At 31.7% G+C, this 16,529-nt stretch overlaps 1 protein-coding gene across 1 annotated transcript in view; it reads left to right on the top strand.

Annotated features, from left to right (window-relative positions):
• Nucleotides 1-16,529, top strand: part of LOC145311907 (solute carrier family 23 member 2) — an 89,744-nt gene that overhangs the window by 47,993 nt on the left and 25,222 nt on the right. The window contains exons 9-13 of the mRNA XM_080150946.1: nt 9,223-9,293; nt 11,828-11,886; nt 12,788-12,833; nt 14,996-15,068; nt 15,621-15,729. Coding sequence (XP_080007072.1) covers nt 9,223-9,293; nt 11,828-11,886; nt 12,788-12,833; nt 14,996-15,068; nt 15,621-15,729 — 358 coding nt within the window. The remainder of the gene's footprint in view (nt 1-9,222; nt 9,294-11,827; nt 11,887-12,787; nt 12,834-14,995; nt 15,069-15,620; nt 15,730-16,529) is intronic.

Raw genomic sequence — 16,529 nt, forward strand, 5'->3', positions numbered from 1 at the left:
TAGGTACGATTTAGAAAGCGTAGCAACTCTATAATCATTACCAGAATGTCCGTACGTCCATTTAAACATGTTGATTTTTTTACTTTTTTAAAAACAAATTTTTATGTGATCTAAATATCCGTTTTATCTGATTTTTGGTATATTGATTCCTGGGACAACAAAGAACAATATTTAAGCGAAGCAGCTCTACCGTTTGTCCTACCGTTTCAGTGCTTCGCTTTTATGGATGTTGTCATCCTTGTTTGATATAAAAAGAATAGCGTCGCTTTTAACAAGAATGATAAACATGCATTTTTAGGAAGTGACAAGGATGACAAAATCCATAAAAGCGAAGCCTTGAAACGGTATGACAGACGAACATTAACTCTTATAAAGTATCAGAACTGAATTTACAAAATATAAATATAAAAGTTTTGACAAAATTATATGTATATTTTTAAAAGCGAAGCTTTTCTATAATTAGGGTTGGTCCGTACGTCCGTCCGAGATAGATAGTTTTTTTTCTCGTTAATTTAGGCATGTTAGAATTGTCCTATCGATTTCAAATTTTGCATGGTGATTCCTGTAGTAGTTAGGTACAATTTAGAAAGAGTAGCAACTCTATAAGCATTTCTAGAATTTCAGTACGTCCATTTTAAACATTGATTTTTCTAAGACAACAAAGAACAATATTCAAGCGAAGCAACTCTATAATCAAGTCCTAAAAATGTAAGAATGTCCATAAACATTATCCTGTATCAAGCAGTTTTTCAACAAATTTATTTACAATTTTGCTTCGCCTCTTATACATTTATATTCTGATTATTCAGTTCAGACACTATACAAGTGTTAATGTCCGTTTGACCTACCGTTTCAATGCTTCGCTTTTATGGATGTTGTAACAAAACTTCTTAAATACAGAATTCTGTTTAAGGACATACGTACATTTTTAGGACTTGATTATATAGATGCTTCGTTTATAATATTGTACCTTTTTGTATTAGGAGTCAGTATTTCAGGTCAATCGGATATAAAATAAAATTATATTGTTAAAAAAGATAAGAATCTGCATGTTTAAAATGAACTTACGGACATTCTGGTAACGATTATAGAGTTGCTACGCTTTCTAAATCGTACCTAACTACTACAGAAATAATCATGCAAAGTTTGAAATCGATAGGACAATTCTAACTTGCCTAAATTAACGGAAAAGCTATCAGTTACGTACGGACGAACTGACACTAATAATAGAAAAGCTTTGCTTTTAAAAATTAAGTCAAGTAGCGCAGATATAATTAAATCTATGTATACATTATTACCATGAACAATTTATCTGTAAGTAGTGAAGCTTTTCTTTTGTTTATAAGATGTGCAGCTACATATAACTATTATATACCCTCCCCAAACAAATTTTGAAAGTACATTAGATCCTCAATTTCCTCCCATCTGGGAAGTACATCAATTTATCAGCCATTGTCTTATCCCTTTAGATCCCTGGTTTTTTTTAAAGCGACTTATAATTGGGGTCGGTCCGGTTAGCTAGAATTATCCTATTGATAATCAACAAATATTCATTTTTTTTGATAATTTTTTTGTTGTCGTAGAGTTGGCGTAAAACTTGTTTCTTGATGTATATGAAGGGAAGTGGGTAAGAACAGCAGAAAAAGGGGAAGGAGATTGTGGGGTAATTTTCACTTAGAATTGTTTGTCAGAATCCAATCCCTTTTCCCTGGTTTAATACTTTGGAGCTTCGCTTTTTTATGTTTCCTCGTCAAAAGAGAGGTTTTTTTAAGTACGAAACTTAAAAAAGTGATAATACATCAAAATACCCCTTCTGAACTCTATAATTATTGGTTAACACATTTGGACACTGCTGGTATATTAATTGACTAATCAAATTTGATAAAAGTACCTAAAGTGTTGAGCAAATGAATTAAAACTTTGTTATCATTGTAATATACAGTTCAATGTCTCCTCCCTCTCTTTTTGACCAGGGAGGGAGGGGACATTGGGCTTTAAATTATGCTGGCACCCAAAATTATCTTCGGTTGACAACACTTACAGGTTTTTCTTATTAAATTTTGAATGTTTTTTACTACATTAGAAGAGTGCAAATTTTTCAACCAATAATTTTATTCTACAGTAGGATTCTCTTGTTTATCATCATTTGGGATATGAATAAATGTTTTGTCCATTGGTTTATCCCTTGAATTCCTGTTAAATCTTTAACGTTTTTTCATTCATTGGCATAACAACTTTAGGGACTTTTTTACTCATTTTGAGTCTCCAAACGTTTTAACTACAAATTATAATTTACAGAAGGGGTAATTTTGTGCATCATCATTGGAGATGTATGTTAAGGCGGGTTGATTTTCCACTTTTTTGTTTACACAATTGTTTTAAGTAAAAGTCCCCAAAGATGTTAAATCAGCGAATGAGAAAACGTTATTAAAAAACTTTGGGGACCAGTGTAATAAATAGCTCATTGTTCACTCTCTCTCTGGACAATGTGGTGATTAAACTTTGGGTACTTTCTTATTCCCTACTTTGACATTGGGCTGTTTATAACACTGGTACCCAAAGTTTTATGATAATGTTTTCTCATTCGTTGGTTTAACAACTTTTACTAAATCATGATTGGTTGCGTTATTAAATTGAGTGTTCAAACGTTTCAACCACTAATTTTAATCTTCAGAAGGTGTAATTTTGTGTGCCATTGATATGTACATCCATTTATCTGCCATTGTCTTATCCCTTTGGATCCCTGAGTATCATTAGATATTGCTATTTTGTTCAGGGATCTAAAGGGATAAGACAAGGGCCAATAAATTGTTGTTGTATATCCCCAATGATAATACACAAAATTAACCCATCTGTAGATTGTAATAAGTGATTGAAACGTTTGAACACTCAAAATTATGAACCAATCAATAAAAATATAATAAATATCCCCAGAGCTGGCGAGCCAAAGAACAAGGAAAGGTTATTATAAAACTTTGGGAAATAATGTATTAAAATGCCCATGGTTTTTCCCTCTCTGTATTTTGTTCCTAACGAGCGGCTACACTCCTAAAAGCCTCTAATAGTTGGAGGGGGGGGGGGGGTGAATCAACTCCCCTTAATTTTCAATTTTAGTTTTATAAAGAAAAGGTAAAAAACATCTTCTCAGGACCTATGAGAAGCTACATTGTTAATTAGAACCATACTGGTTCAGCAGTTAGAGAGATCCCATTGTATTAACAGACAAAGTGACACTCCCATATGGACATCCTGTTACTTTTATATAAGGAGAAACGAATATATGAATTGTTACTTTCAATAGATAGATAGTGAAGTTTAAGTTTTAAAAAGAAAACTAAAAATTTATATAGTTGGAGAAAATATTTTGTGTTGTATCTTTTTAGATATCCTTTCCGGTAAAATTTTTTTTTGAGATAATTGTTTTTGTGGTTAAATTTTTGTGTTATATAACAATCAAGATATTTGCTTAAACCACAGAGGGAGTGGACATTGGACTTGAAATTATACTGGTTCTATAATCTCTAATTTGTTGGCTTAAAATCTTTGAATATTATTTAAAAATATTGATTGGATGTTACATGCTTAACATACAGACTGAAAGCTTTAAAAATTTTCATTAAAAATTGTGTAAAATTAAAGTTAGAAGAACACTTTAGATTATAAGTACTAAGGCATTCAAAAAAGGTTTTAGTAGGATTAAAATCAATGTTACAATGTGTTTTGTGCAAAAAAATTGGTGGCAGCTAGGAGTAAAAAAAATTACAGTAAAGGTTGCATAGTTGTGTAATTTAAAAAGAAATTTTGTATAGCTAACATTCAAAATAAGCGGCAAAAAAACTTTTTGGGGGGTGGGGGAGTATTTAAAGAAATATAGAAACTACTTCAAAATATATCACAATATAAATCTTGATCTTAGCTACATTAACAAAAACAAAAAATATTGTTGCATATTCTGTGTTTTTTAGTTTTCTTTTTTTCTGATATAATATTATTATTATTTAGCTTAATAAATTATTTAATTTGTTTAATTAAATGTTCAAATCAAATATTCATAGATTTCTAATTAATAGTATTAAATTTTTCCTTATTTTTTTGCATCAAAGGGGTAGTTGCAAGAATTGCATTTAAACTTGAATTTAGTGAGCTGCATATTTTTTATGTTCAATAGTTTATCTAGAGGACATACATTTGAAATAATTTCAATTTTCTACCAGGTAGTTTTAAAAATATCAAGACTTGAAAATCATATCATGACTAGTTCAGTGGTGCCTATTGATTGTTTTTCATTTTATTACAAAATTATATATGTTAGATAGTATTTTGTAACTTATGCTTGCCATCAAACTTTAATTATGCACTTTATGCAATTATCCCTTTAGATATTATTTTTTGATTTGTAATCATTTCCAATTAGTTTACCTATTGTCAAAAATTGATTTAACTCAAAATTTTAGAATTACTTCAATGTCAGGTTGTTAATTTTTTTTAGTCTGGTGTTGAAGTGGTTTTGAAAATCTTAAAACTACATCATAATTTATTTTTAAATTGTTGATGAACATTTTTTGATGCAGTTACCACACAAACAAAGAAATGAGAAACCAAGAAAGAGACAACTTTCAATAGAATAACTTAATTAAAAGATTGTTACATAAGTACAAAATCTTTTATGATAGTTACTTCTGTTGACCAATTTGCACAACTAGAACAACCAGAATCTTTGGAAGAGTACCATCACTTAATTTTATAGTTTTATATTTTTTTGTGTAAAAATTATTCAATTTTGTAAAATTTATTGCTTTTAAAATCAAAATATCAAAATTATTATTTGTCTGAATAAAGAGTATGACTAATTGTCATTAAGAGTCAGATTAGAGTATGACTATTTTTCACTTGAATTCAGATTAGAGTATGACTGTTTGTCATCAAATATCAGATTAGAGTATGACTGTTTGTCATCAAATGTCAGATTAGAGTATGACTGTTTGTCAATGAAAGTCAGATTAGAGTATGACTGTTTGTCATCAAATGTCAGATTAGAGTATGACTGTTTTTCATCAAAAGTCAGGTTAGAGTATGACTGTTTGTCATCAAATGTCAGATTAGAGTATGACTGTTTGTCATCAAATGTCAGATTAGAGTATGTCTGTTTGTCACTAAAAGTCAGTTAAGAGTATGACTGTTTGTCATCAAATGTCAGATTAGAGTATGACTGTTTGTCATCAAATGTCAGATTAGAGTATGACTGTTTGTCATCAAATGTCAGATTAGAGTATGACTGTTTGTCATCAAATGTCAGATTAGAGTATGACTGTTTGTCATCAAATGTCAGATTAGAGTATGACTGTTTGTCATCAAATGTCAGATTAGAGTATGACTGTTTGTCAATGAAAGTCAGATTAGAGTATGACTGTTTGTCATCAAAAGTCAGGTTAGAGTATGACTGTTTGTCATGAAATGTCAGATTAGAGTATGACTGTTTGTCTTTAAATGTCAGATTAGAGTATGACTGTTTGTCATCAAATCTCAGATTACAGTATGACTGTTTGTCATCAAATGTCAGATTAGAGTATGACTGTTTGTCATCAAATGTCAGATTACAGTATGACTGTTTGTCATCAAATGTCAGGTTAGAGTATGACTGTTTGTCATCAATTGTCAGATTAGAGTATGACTGTTTGTCATCAAATTTCAGATTAGTGTATGACTGTTTGTCATCAAATGTCAGATTACAGTATGACTGTTTGTCATCAAATGTCAAATTACAGTATGACTGTTTGTCATCAAATGTCAGATTACAGTATGACTGTTTGTCATCAAATGTCAGATTAGAGTATGACTGTTTGTCATCAATTGTCAGATTAGAGTATGACTGTTTGTCATCAAATGTCAGATAAGGGATTAACTGGGCAAATTTGGAGGGTCAATTTAATCACAGATTACGATCTTAATCACCTGAACTTTGCTCACATTGAGTCAGATTCGTCAGATTATAATCTGAAATCCCCCCTGACAGATTAAAAATTTGGCGGCAAATCCTGAGTAATCTGAGTTTTAGTACCTTTTTGCGCAAAAACACAGGTTTCGTCAGATTACAATCTGACGAAATGTAATCAAATGTCAGAGTTGATTGATGAGGGGCGGGCAGATTAAAACCTGAGGAAAACCTGTCAAAACTCAGATTAGACCAGGTTTTGTCACTACTTGTCAGATTTAAAAACTACTAGGGATAATAAGTGAATTAGTTGTTATATTTAAGCATCTTTTAGTTAGTGTATTAGCTTCCTTGTCTCTAGACTGCTTAGGAATTGGGAATAGTCCCTTTCGTAACACCGCCCTATAAGTGGCGATTCGTCGTATTTTTAAAATGGCTTTTTATAGGTTATTTTAAGTTAGGTTAGGTTATATTGGGTTAGGTGATTGTCCCACAGGGTTAGGTAATTGGTCCCACAGGATTAGAGCCCTTGCAGGGGCTAGAAATAGGAGAAAAGCTACTTTGAAAAACACGAAGAATCGCCCCATAAGGTGCGATGTTACGAAAAGGACTATAACCCTGTTCTTTATAATAATCTTAAAACACAATCTTATGGTTTATCTAAAAGTAAACAATATGAAGTAAAGATTAATTTTTATACAATTGTAATTGTTATTCTTTCTTCTTAAAAGCAAAATTATCTAAAGAGCACAAAGCATTTAAGAAGTACAGTTGTTAATCCTAATATTAAAGTAACATGGTGTTTGTCTGTTTGTGTTTTTTTTTTACAAAAGTAGGTACCCCTTTCTTTATATAAAAATTGTGGAAGACAAAATTTGGACAATGAATATCTAAAAAAAAATATAAATTCCCCAAAGTTTTAATTCCACGAATAAAAGAGCGTGTATATTTACTTTGGGGAAGAGTATAATTTGAATTTCAATATCACCTCCCTCAATATATATTTTCGAAATAATCTTTTTTCCCCGTCCCGCTACTTGTAGACTTAATTGTCCATGATTTTTTAAAGCCTGGTCCAACATAGCCATATAGACCAGAGATATTAATCAAAGTCAACTTTTTACTCCCTCTCACCAAACCTCCTGGGAGAAGAGGGTTTGGGGGTGAGGTGTGGAATTGATGGTTTAATTAATTTACATTTTTTTCCTCAAAAACATTATCAAAATTTCATATATAAAAAGACTATAAAAGAAAAGATTCTTTATCGACCATATTCCTATGCCTAAATCCCTGTAAAACATTTCATGCAGATATGTTCTTTTAGGTTGATTTTTTATCCATCCTGTTTAACTATTATGCTGTTACTATATCAACAAATACCAAAGTTATTGTTTCATTATTATGATAGAACAAAATGTGAATTCTTTATTACTAAAAGATTAGTCCTTAAGATCCCCTAAGGTGACTTGTTGAGCATAAATACCTTACTAAAAAAAATATATTACGATACGCTAGAGTTGGGGAAGGGATGGTAGTTATTTGTTTCTTTCTTTCTATTTTTGAAAATTATCAAGTAGATAGGTGACATTTGGGTATAAATTATAATGACTCCCAAACTTTACAAATTCGTGCCGTAAATAACAATGTGCTGTTAAAACATATACGTTCATCCGTTTCGCAGATTTTTTGATATAATCAATCCATTAAACATATTACCGTGTACTGCAACAAATCCTTTTATTTAATACATTGACCCCCCCTCCCCCCTCTACGCAATTAATTTGTTTTGGGTAAGGGGTTCACTTGCAAGCCATGGGATATTATCCATTTTTCCCTAACAATAAGCCTAATTTATAAGGTTCAGTTAATTAATGTTAATAGAATATTAAGTAAATATGTTTTTTTTTGTTGTAGTTAAGCTAATCTATGTTTCTCTTTTTGTTCGCCTATCCGTCCATTACATTCTGTGGCAAATGTGATTTGTGTATCTGCTATTAAGATAGACTGTAAATATTTTTTTGAAGAAGATATCTCTTAGAAAAGAGCATCAAATAAAGTTTAACAATATATTAAGTGCGTCGATTTGTCGATCATGGTACCAAGTTGAATATTTTTAGTTGCGCAATAATCAAGGTCGCGCCAATTCCATGGCTTAAATCTAAAACTGAAATAGCCTAAAAACAAAAAAAGGATAAATCGATTAGTCCAGTAGTTATTGAATTTTTAAGCTACAGACAAAAAACTTAATACTTTATATTATAGGATTAGCTCCATATTTAAGTACAGAGCATTCGCTTGTTATCAATAGTTCAAACAGTTACTATTCAGTTGATTTTAATTAGAATAGAATCATATTGAGAAAAAAATAAACAAATACAATGAAAATTTTAAAAAGAAGCTTCGCTGCTAAAAAAAAATTTAAATAATTTTTAGCTGTGTTCAAAATATACTATTCACGTACTTTTTTCTTGATTATTTTAATAATAGGTGTTTGTGTGGAGAAATAGGTAATTAATCATATTTAAATTAATAGATACACATATATACTTCCAGGCAGGGAGGGGAAATTTGACTGTAAATCATACTTGTACCCAAAGCTTATAACAATGATCGCTCATGTGCTGGCCTAAAATCTCTGGGCACTCATTGTTAAATCCTGATGGGACAGTTCTAACAAAAAAAAACTTTTTATTCAATTATTTTTATCTACAGAAGTAGTCATCTTTTCTATTGTCTTAGGCGATATATGTACACAAACTTGTCATCTATTGTCTTATCCTTTAAGCTCCATGCATATTTTATAATTAATCAGTGGGAATTATAAATAGTAGTTGTAAAAAGCAAAGTTTTTTTTAAGTCAACTGTTTTATTAGTTTATTTATTTGTAATCTAAAATTTTTAGAAATTAAGTATAGCAGGAGCGATATTTTTTTTTCATTGTTTTAAATGATCCAGCATCCATAAAAGCGGGGCTCAACAATCAATACAATAGGAAAAACTAATTCTAACACTTAAAGAAAGAGAACATTTTTTAAAAGTAAGAAATAAAATTGCTAAAATATAGGATGCTCAATATATATTGACTATTAAATGCATTACATTGTGTCTGATTGTCTCGGGTATAAACATTTAAAACGAAAAGTCTACCTTAGTGTTAAAAGAAATATAATGGAAAGTTTGTATTCCAAGGGACGTTTCTAACATGCATAAATAACTGAGCAGGCGGACATTCCTTAGTTATAAGATTATTAACGGAAATACGAAAAAAATGTGATTTTTTATAATTTTAGGGTGCAATTGCAGTATCTGCTATTCTACAAATGTTCCTCGGATTTTCTGGTCTTATTGGTAGTATTCTAAGGTAAAGAAAATAGATCTACCACCCTAGATAGTTAATCACACACAATTAGCTGTCTAACTAAGAAAATTTCTAGCCTACGAAGATTTGTGTTTATTTTACGTCGTATATGATCAGTTGCGTGACACTGGTTGTCGGGAAAATTTTGTCGCCCCTCTTTTTTTTATTCTTAAACCAAAATTGAGAGGGGTGTAATACAGACAACAAGGGGTTGTTTTCTTGATGTCAGGGGGATGACAATCCTTCTACATACTTAACATACACAAAAATCATTTTAGTAAATAAACCCAATTAAATATTTGATTAACTTAAGAAAACATCCATGTGGTCAAAATATGTATCACACATAATCGGACATATGTAGAATTGCCTGTTATAACTTATGAACATGCATGTACTTGTCAACATGTAAAGTACGGTACATAGGTTGTGGTTTTTAAACATAAGTTCATCTTGTTTAGTGTCTATACAAAAAAATATAGTAACATAGGTTTTAGCTTATTACAACAATTCTTTGCCCTCTGCTTTCAGTTTTGGGGTTATTTCTAGGCTGAGTGAAGATATCATCCATTGATTGATGAGAGCTCTTGACTTTTTTTTCATATGTTACAAATTGTACTATAAAGATTTTTTCTTATTTGTTTTGCTAATGTGAAGGAATACTTTTTGGTTGCACTACATAACCAAAATGCATAAAGGAAAATTATCATTTACACAGATTTAATATTTAAGCACATCAATGACTTCGCCCCTAAAACCCATCATTAATTGAAAAAACATATAGAGGGAGGGAATCGACCGTTTACTAGATCTTAGCATACAAACATAAAACACAGCCACAACTTTTTCTTTGGATACCAAGATATCTGTTTGCTTTTTTCCTAAAGATTATCAAATTATGAATTTGAACTAGTCGTGTTTTAGTTATTAAATATGCTTATATCAATTGATTGGAGTGGTCATATACCTAATGGTAATTTAAATAATTATAATTTGAGGAAATTTATCATTAATATACAGGGTGCGCCACATATCTAGGGACTTTTTCTAAATTGTAAACAAATAAACATAAAATCGTCAATTTTAAAGATTTTATTAAATTTTAAAAACTGGGAAGCAAATTAGGTATATGACTATTAGATCATTGAAAAAAATCACCGCCAGCATCAATCACCGCCTTTACCCGCCTCCTCAACCGCCGGCAGGCCAAGGTCAGAATGTAACTGTCCAAGCTGGCGAAGTTCTCCTTGATAATGGCAATGAGGGAGGTCTTTATGGTATAGGTACGTCTATTGGTGCATGGATAAAGTAGCCCAAGGTCCAAAAGTCCATTGAAATAAGATCGGGCTGCTGGGAGGCCCCATTTCCTTAGGAATGTGAGTAACCGCAGGATCCAAATTCACCCAACTTTCAAGCTACCCTTTGACACGGAGGCTCTTATTTGGACCACAGATGAGCTAGAACGACGTTCTATACCTTTTTGAAAATGGCAGGAAGATTCATCTAGGGTTGTCAGCGCAATTTATAGTCTAAAATGAGTTTTAAGTTCCATATAGGTCTCTGACGTCGAGAAACGAGAAATTTTCACGATTTTACACGATTTTTGACGTTTTTGACATCTCTAAATCTGCCACGTTTTAACTTTGCCGGAGTACTAAAGCCAAGCCATTTTTAGATAAAGAGCTGTAGTCTTTTCTAGTGTCTTACTTTGTATCTAACAGTATCCCCAGCAAGTTGCATAACTCTAGCTCATCTACAGATGGGCTGAGGTCCAATTTATTAGGCTTTAGTTGAGAATCCAGATTATACCACCGGCGCACTTCGAATCTGCCTTGTTGAACATAAGCGCGGCCAGCTCGGAGTACGAGCCCATCTTCGCCCAAAGATTTTTTTGTGCTAAAAGGTCATTACCTAAGCTTTTTATAGTGGGGTCAAACATCCTGATAGGTCAAGTAGTTTTGACGCTATGGCCGTATTAAAAAAGTCCCTAGATATGTGGCGCACCCTGTAGTTCCTCCACCTCTATAGATAGAATAAAATGCACAGTATATTTCTCTTTTATTTCGCACTATTTCATGAATATCATAGCTACGATATATGAATACTATGAATTGAAAATAATAAAATAATAGACTAATTATGTGAAGATTTAGTATTAGTTCTGCATATTCTCTTTACTGTGGTTTAGTATTTCAATACACACCCTTTCCTAGTTGCATTTTACCTGATTTTTGTACTTATATCTGAAGTTTGTCACATATGAGACAAAAATTTCTGCTTTGAGGAAAGCTGCTTTTATAACAATTTTCTTGATTTAAGACAGGTTATCTAGTAAGAAATAATTTATATTTTATGCATATAACATCACAGACGATTACACTTATGTTTTCTATAATCGGAATATTTAATCTAGAAACTTACTATTGTTGCGCTACATATTGACAAAATAAAAAAAAAACATTTACCATAATCTGGTTATTAATGCTCAACAGGAGCTTTAAGTAAATGCACAGTTTATTTATTATACAATATTTTAGGTTCATAACCCCGCTGACAATTACCCCTGCAGTTTCTATGGTTGGAATATCACTATTCGAGGAACATCTATTCATATATTGTAAGCTAAGCTAATACTAGCTTTAGTTTTTTAAAAGCGAAGTTTTTCTATAATTAGGGTCGGTCCGTCCGTCCGTCCGTCACAGTTAGCTCTTTTCGTTAATTTAAACAGGTTAGAATTGTCTTATCGATTCCAAACTTTGCATGATGATTCCTGTAGAAGTTAGGTACAATTTAGAAAGCATAACAACTCTATAATCAATACCAGAATGTCCGTATGTCTATTTTAAACATGTCGATTTTTAACTTTTTTGACAAAAAATTTTTGTATGTTAAAAATTTTCAGATTCTTCTGAATTTTTGAAAAATGATTCCTATTACAACAAGGTACAATGTTATAAGCGAGGCATCTCTATAAACAAGTCGCAATAATGTAAGTATGTCCTTAAACAGTATCATCTATATGCAGTTTTGCAACAAATTTACGTACAATATTGTTAGTACTGATGCATTAATATTCTGCTAATTCAGTTCTGACAATCTACAAGTGTTAATGTTTGTTTGTCCTTCCATTTCAGAGCTTCGCTTTTATGGATGTTGTCATCCTTGTTTTTGTACATTTATCTGTAAATTTATCCTGTTCATAACATCCGGGTAGGGAGGTAAAATTAGACTGTAAAATACACTGGTAACTAATGTTTTAAAACAAAATTATTTCATTCCTTTGCTTAACAAATTTGAGTACTTTAATTGAATTTTGATTTGTTGGTTTCAAAGTAGCAGGGCTAATTATGAGTATCTCATGATATTTGAGTACAGCCATTAGTTGAAGACACTGACTTCAACTTTAGTATTTCTTGGTGGATTTAAAAGACCTAATTTCTTAAATTACCAAAAATGATTTTGATTATATGAAACATTATAATAGATGTGGTAAAATTAGGCAGCTTCCTTCAACTCTCAAGGCAATTGGGGTATAGCTCTATTGTAAGTATATGTATATAATTAGTAGCGAAGCTACTCTAAAACTAGTTTGTCTATATGTCCAATAGTTATAATATTAAAGCAACTGGGATAAAGCTCAATTGCAAGTATATATTTCAAGTAGCCCAGCAATTTTGTATCTAAATTTCTTAAGCATCATCATGTTAAGTTTGAGTTTGATAAATTGACGATCAACGCTCTCCGTTTTTGACGGAAAGACCCTAATAGTACGAAAACCTTTTCTTTCACAAAATATCCATAAGGCCAAATATTTGCTGAATAAAAAACATATAAAGATGAATAATCTTTTTTCTACATCTAAGGATGACCAGGGATGGGACATTGAACGAAAACTTGATTGCAGAATCCAGCATATGATCAACATAATTACCCATTTTTTTAGTTTAAATTATTGGTAGAAAAGTTTGCACCCTGTTGCTTGTACTACAACCATATGAAGAACCAATATTACCCTATTTTATTTTGGGAATGGGGACAGTATAATTCTAAATCCATACCCCCCCCCCCTTCCTGACTTTTTTGTATACATCTGAAGATGAGAGAAAAATTAATTTTTCATCCTTCTAATATCGAACATGTGAATGCAATTTTTTGTCAAACAAGAAACAGTTGGTTTAAAACAGCATGGCAACTATACTTTTTATGTAAATGGAGAAACTCACATAAATGAGGGAGATGAGAGGAGAATTAAAAAGAAACCCCCTAAAAAAGAGATGGATAATCACTCATTTTTATGACGTCACATGTCTGATTTTTGAGTGACATTTACCTTTCTATACTTAACTTCCAGCGATCTGTACAGCCGTTAACGGGATCTTACTAGACAAACATACACCATACTATAAAATAAAAAAACTAACGTTTGTGCCTCCTGCAGCATGGAGCCCTGGAGACCTGGAAAAGGCACAAAATAGCCAAAAATCATCTCAATGCCTTAAAAATTGTAAACTTAATTGAAATGGTGGCAACGAACAAACTAAAATGAACCTTATTAATATAAATACAAGGATAGCTAGATGGATCATATTTAGAACAAAAGAAAAAAATCCTATTCATAGAGTTGTAGCGCTAGAAAAATGTATTCTCTAGGGAAAAGGAATTATCATTTTTTGCTTAACATTTTTTCATTGAGTTTGAATGAAAAAAAAAGTTATGTTTAAATGACAGCATGCGTATTCTATTAAAAATCTAGCGGCTACGCCCCTAGAGGCTTTTAGGGACCTTCAGCTCGGGGAGAGGGGGGGGGGTAGTGCTTCCCCCCCTTCAATTTCAATTGAAGTTTTTTTTTTAAAAAATAGGGAGGCATTTGTTCTAGGTGCGATTTCTATTGGAAGGGTGGTGGTGCCCTCCCCAAAATAGATAAAAATCTTCCCAGGTCCTAATAGAAACTACCCTGTAAATAAGAAATCATATTGGTTCAGTGTTTATTGAGATTCTTCGGTATACACACACAGAAAAAAGTCCTTTTACATTATTATAAGAATAGTAAGGTTTTGCTTGTATGTCTTTTAAGATCTTTTTAACCGCTGAACTGATTAATTGAGTTCTAAATTTACACATATCCTGGGACGGTTAGGCTTCTGCTTCTATATGCTATACACGCAACCACTAGTTTTTAAATTATAAATTGAGATTACTTTAAAGAGAACTGAGTTTGAATGTATTTCATACCAAAGTATAAATACATAATACAAAGAATTTATATTTGTATTTTCATAAGATTTCGTAAACGACTGGAACCATCATTTTTATAAAGTTTAGAATTAGTCAAGGTTAGGTTTTATGTTGAATTGGTTGAGCTTTATCACAGAAATTGAAATTGATCGAAAATTAATTTCTTTGTGCCATACATGTACGAGGACCTAACACTGCAGGGCATATACTGCAGGTCCCCAACACTGCGAGGCTACGCTTTACCAAATATAACGTAATCTATCTAACTAGACTTAAAGTAACAATGTAGTAACATAATAAGAGAAAAGAATGCAGATCGATTGCGCTCTCTAGACTGCAGGTAATCTACACAAAATCAGACATCTACCTTTCATAGCAGCTGAGAAGATCCAATTTCTGGTAATATGCATAATCAGTTTTTTTAACGAACTGACGGGAATATCTTTAGTTGATTTCTTTTTATTTATCAGGACTATGTTGACGATGACAATTTTCAGCCAGTATCTCAAGAATGTTGACGTTCCTGGAATTAAATACAGCAAGGTATCATCTCTCAATCAAATCGAATAAAATTTTTTGGGCTAGAATAGAAGTTAGAACGCCCTTAGCCTAATATAGTTATATGGAATAGGTAAGCCTTAGGCAAAGAAAATTTTGTCGAAAATCTGTATATCTTTCTAATCTTTGTTAAATCATGCATATTTTCTCTACTTTGCCTTTATTCTATCGGTCTAACCATTTAAAACAATGTCATGGTGGCATTTTATTTCATTTTCTTTGTAGTTTATCATTATATATCTCGTATTCTTTCTGAGAAAGCACGTATTGGGAGGGGGGGATTGGAAGGGCTATGCCCCAATTAAAATAATTTTTAAGATAAACCCTCTAAATAGGTTTTTAAAAATTCTTTTACTCAATATAAACAGTTAACAGAAAATCCTACCTTTTTTAAAAGAACTTTTCCATCTTTTGGAGCTCTAATCCTTCATGACCTTGTCCCTAAGGTATACTTCTCTGCGATTCTCTTAAAAATTTCTTCTTGTTGTCCTACCCCTATAACCATGGTTATTTAACTAATCTAGTTAATTTTTTTAGGGCAAATGGAAGCGAGTGAATTTACCAATTTTGAAATTATTTCCAATTCTCCTGACCATTTTACTGATATGGGGTCTGTGTGCTATTCTAACTGTTACTGAGAGCATAGGTAATCTTTCATTTTTATTCTTATACTAAAGTAACAAGGTGTATCTTTGTCTTATGCCTGTTTCCAGTTATGTTTCACATTGGTTCACGGAAGGTATCAATACGAAGATTTTACTTGATTTTTTTTTTGCAAATTAATGCTTTATATGTATACTAGCGGCAGTGCTTTAGCATCTAGTTAATGGCAGACATGATCCACATCCAAAGCAGTATTTTTAAATTTTTATATAATATATATCAAATTGTAATTGCCTCTAATAGAATACGACCTATTTTTTTTCTTTAAAAATTCCCTTTAAACACCTCCCCCTTATCATATGAAGATGCAAATCCCCCCAAGCCCATTCAGGATATGAGTTGTAAAAAAAACCTGCAGGGGGTAGAATTATTCAACACATATTTCTTACTTCTTGCTTATTATTTAGTCTCTTTACAGGATTCAAATGCAAGGACATATATTTTTTAACTCTTTTTTTATATATCTTAATTGGAACTGATGATCTATTTAGTAGTAAACAATTGTCTTCCATTAATAAAATGTTAAAAAAAATAACTTGTGTTTATATATATATAATATTTTGGGGTATAGTCCTTTTCACGACATCCCTCCATAAGGAGCGATTCTTCGTATTTTTCACAGTAGCTTTTCTCCTATTTCTAGCCCCTGCGGGGGGCTCTAACCCTGCGGGGCCAATTACCTAACCCTGTGGGGCAATCACCTAACACAATATAACCTAACCTAACCTAAAATAACCTATAAAAAGCCATTTTAAAAATACGAAGAATCGCTCCTTATGGAGG

Source organism: Acartia tonsa, chromosome 2, assembly GCF_053477335.1.
Source record: "Acartia tonsa isolate MP-2025a chromosome 2, ASM5347733v1, whole genome shotgun sequence".
Lineage (NCBI taxonomy): Eukaryota > Metazoa > Arthropoda > Copepoda > Calanoida > Acartiidae > Acartia > Acartia tonsa.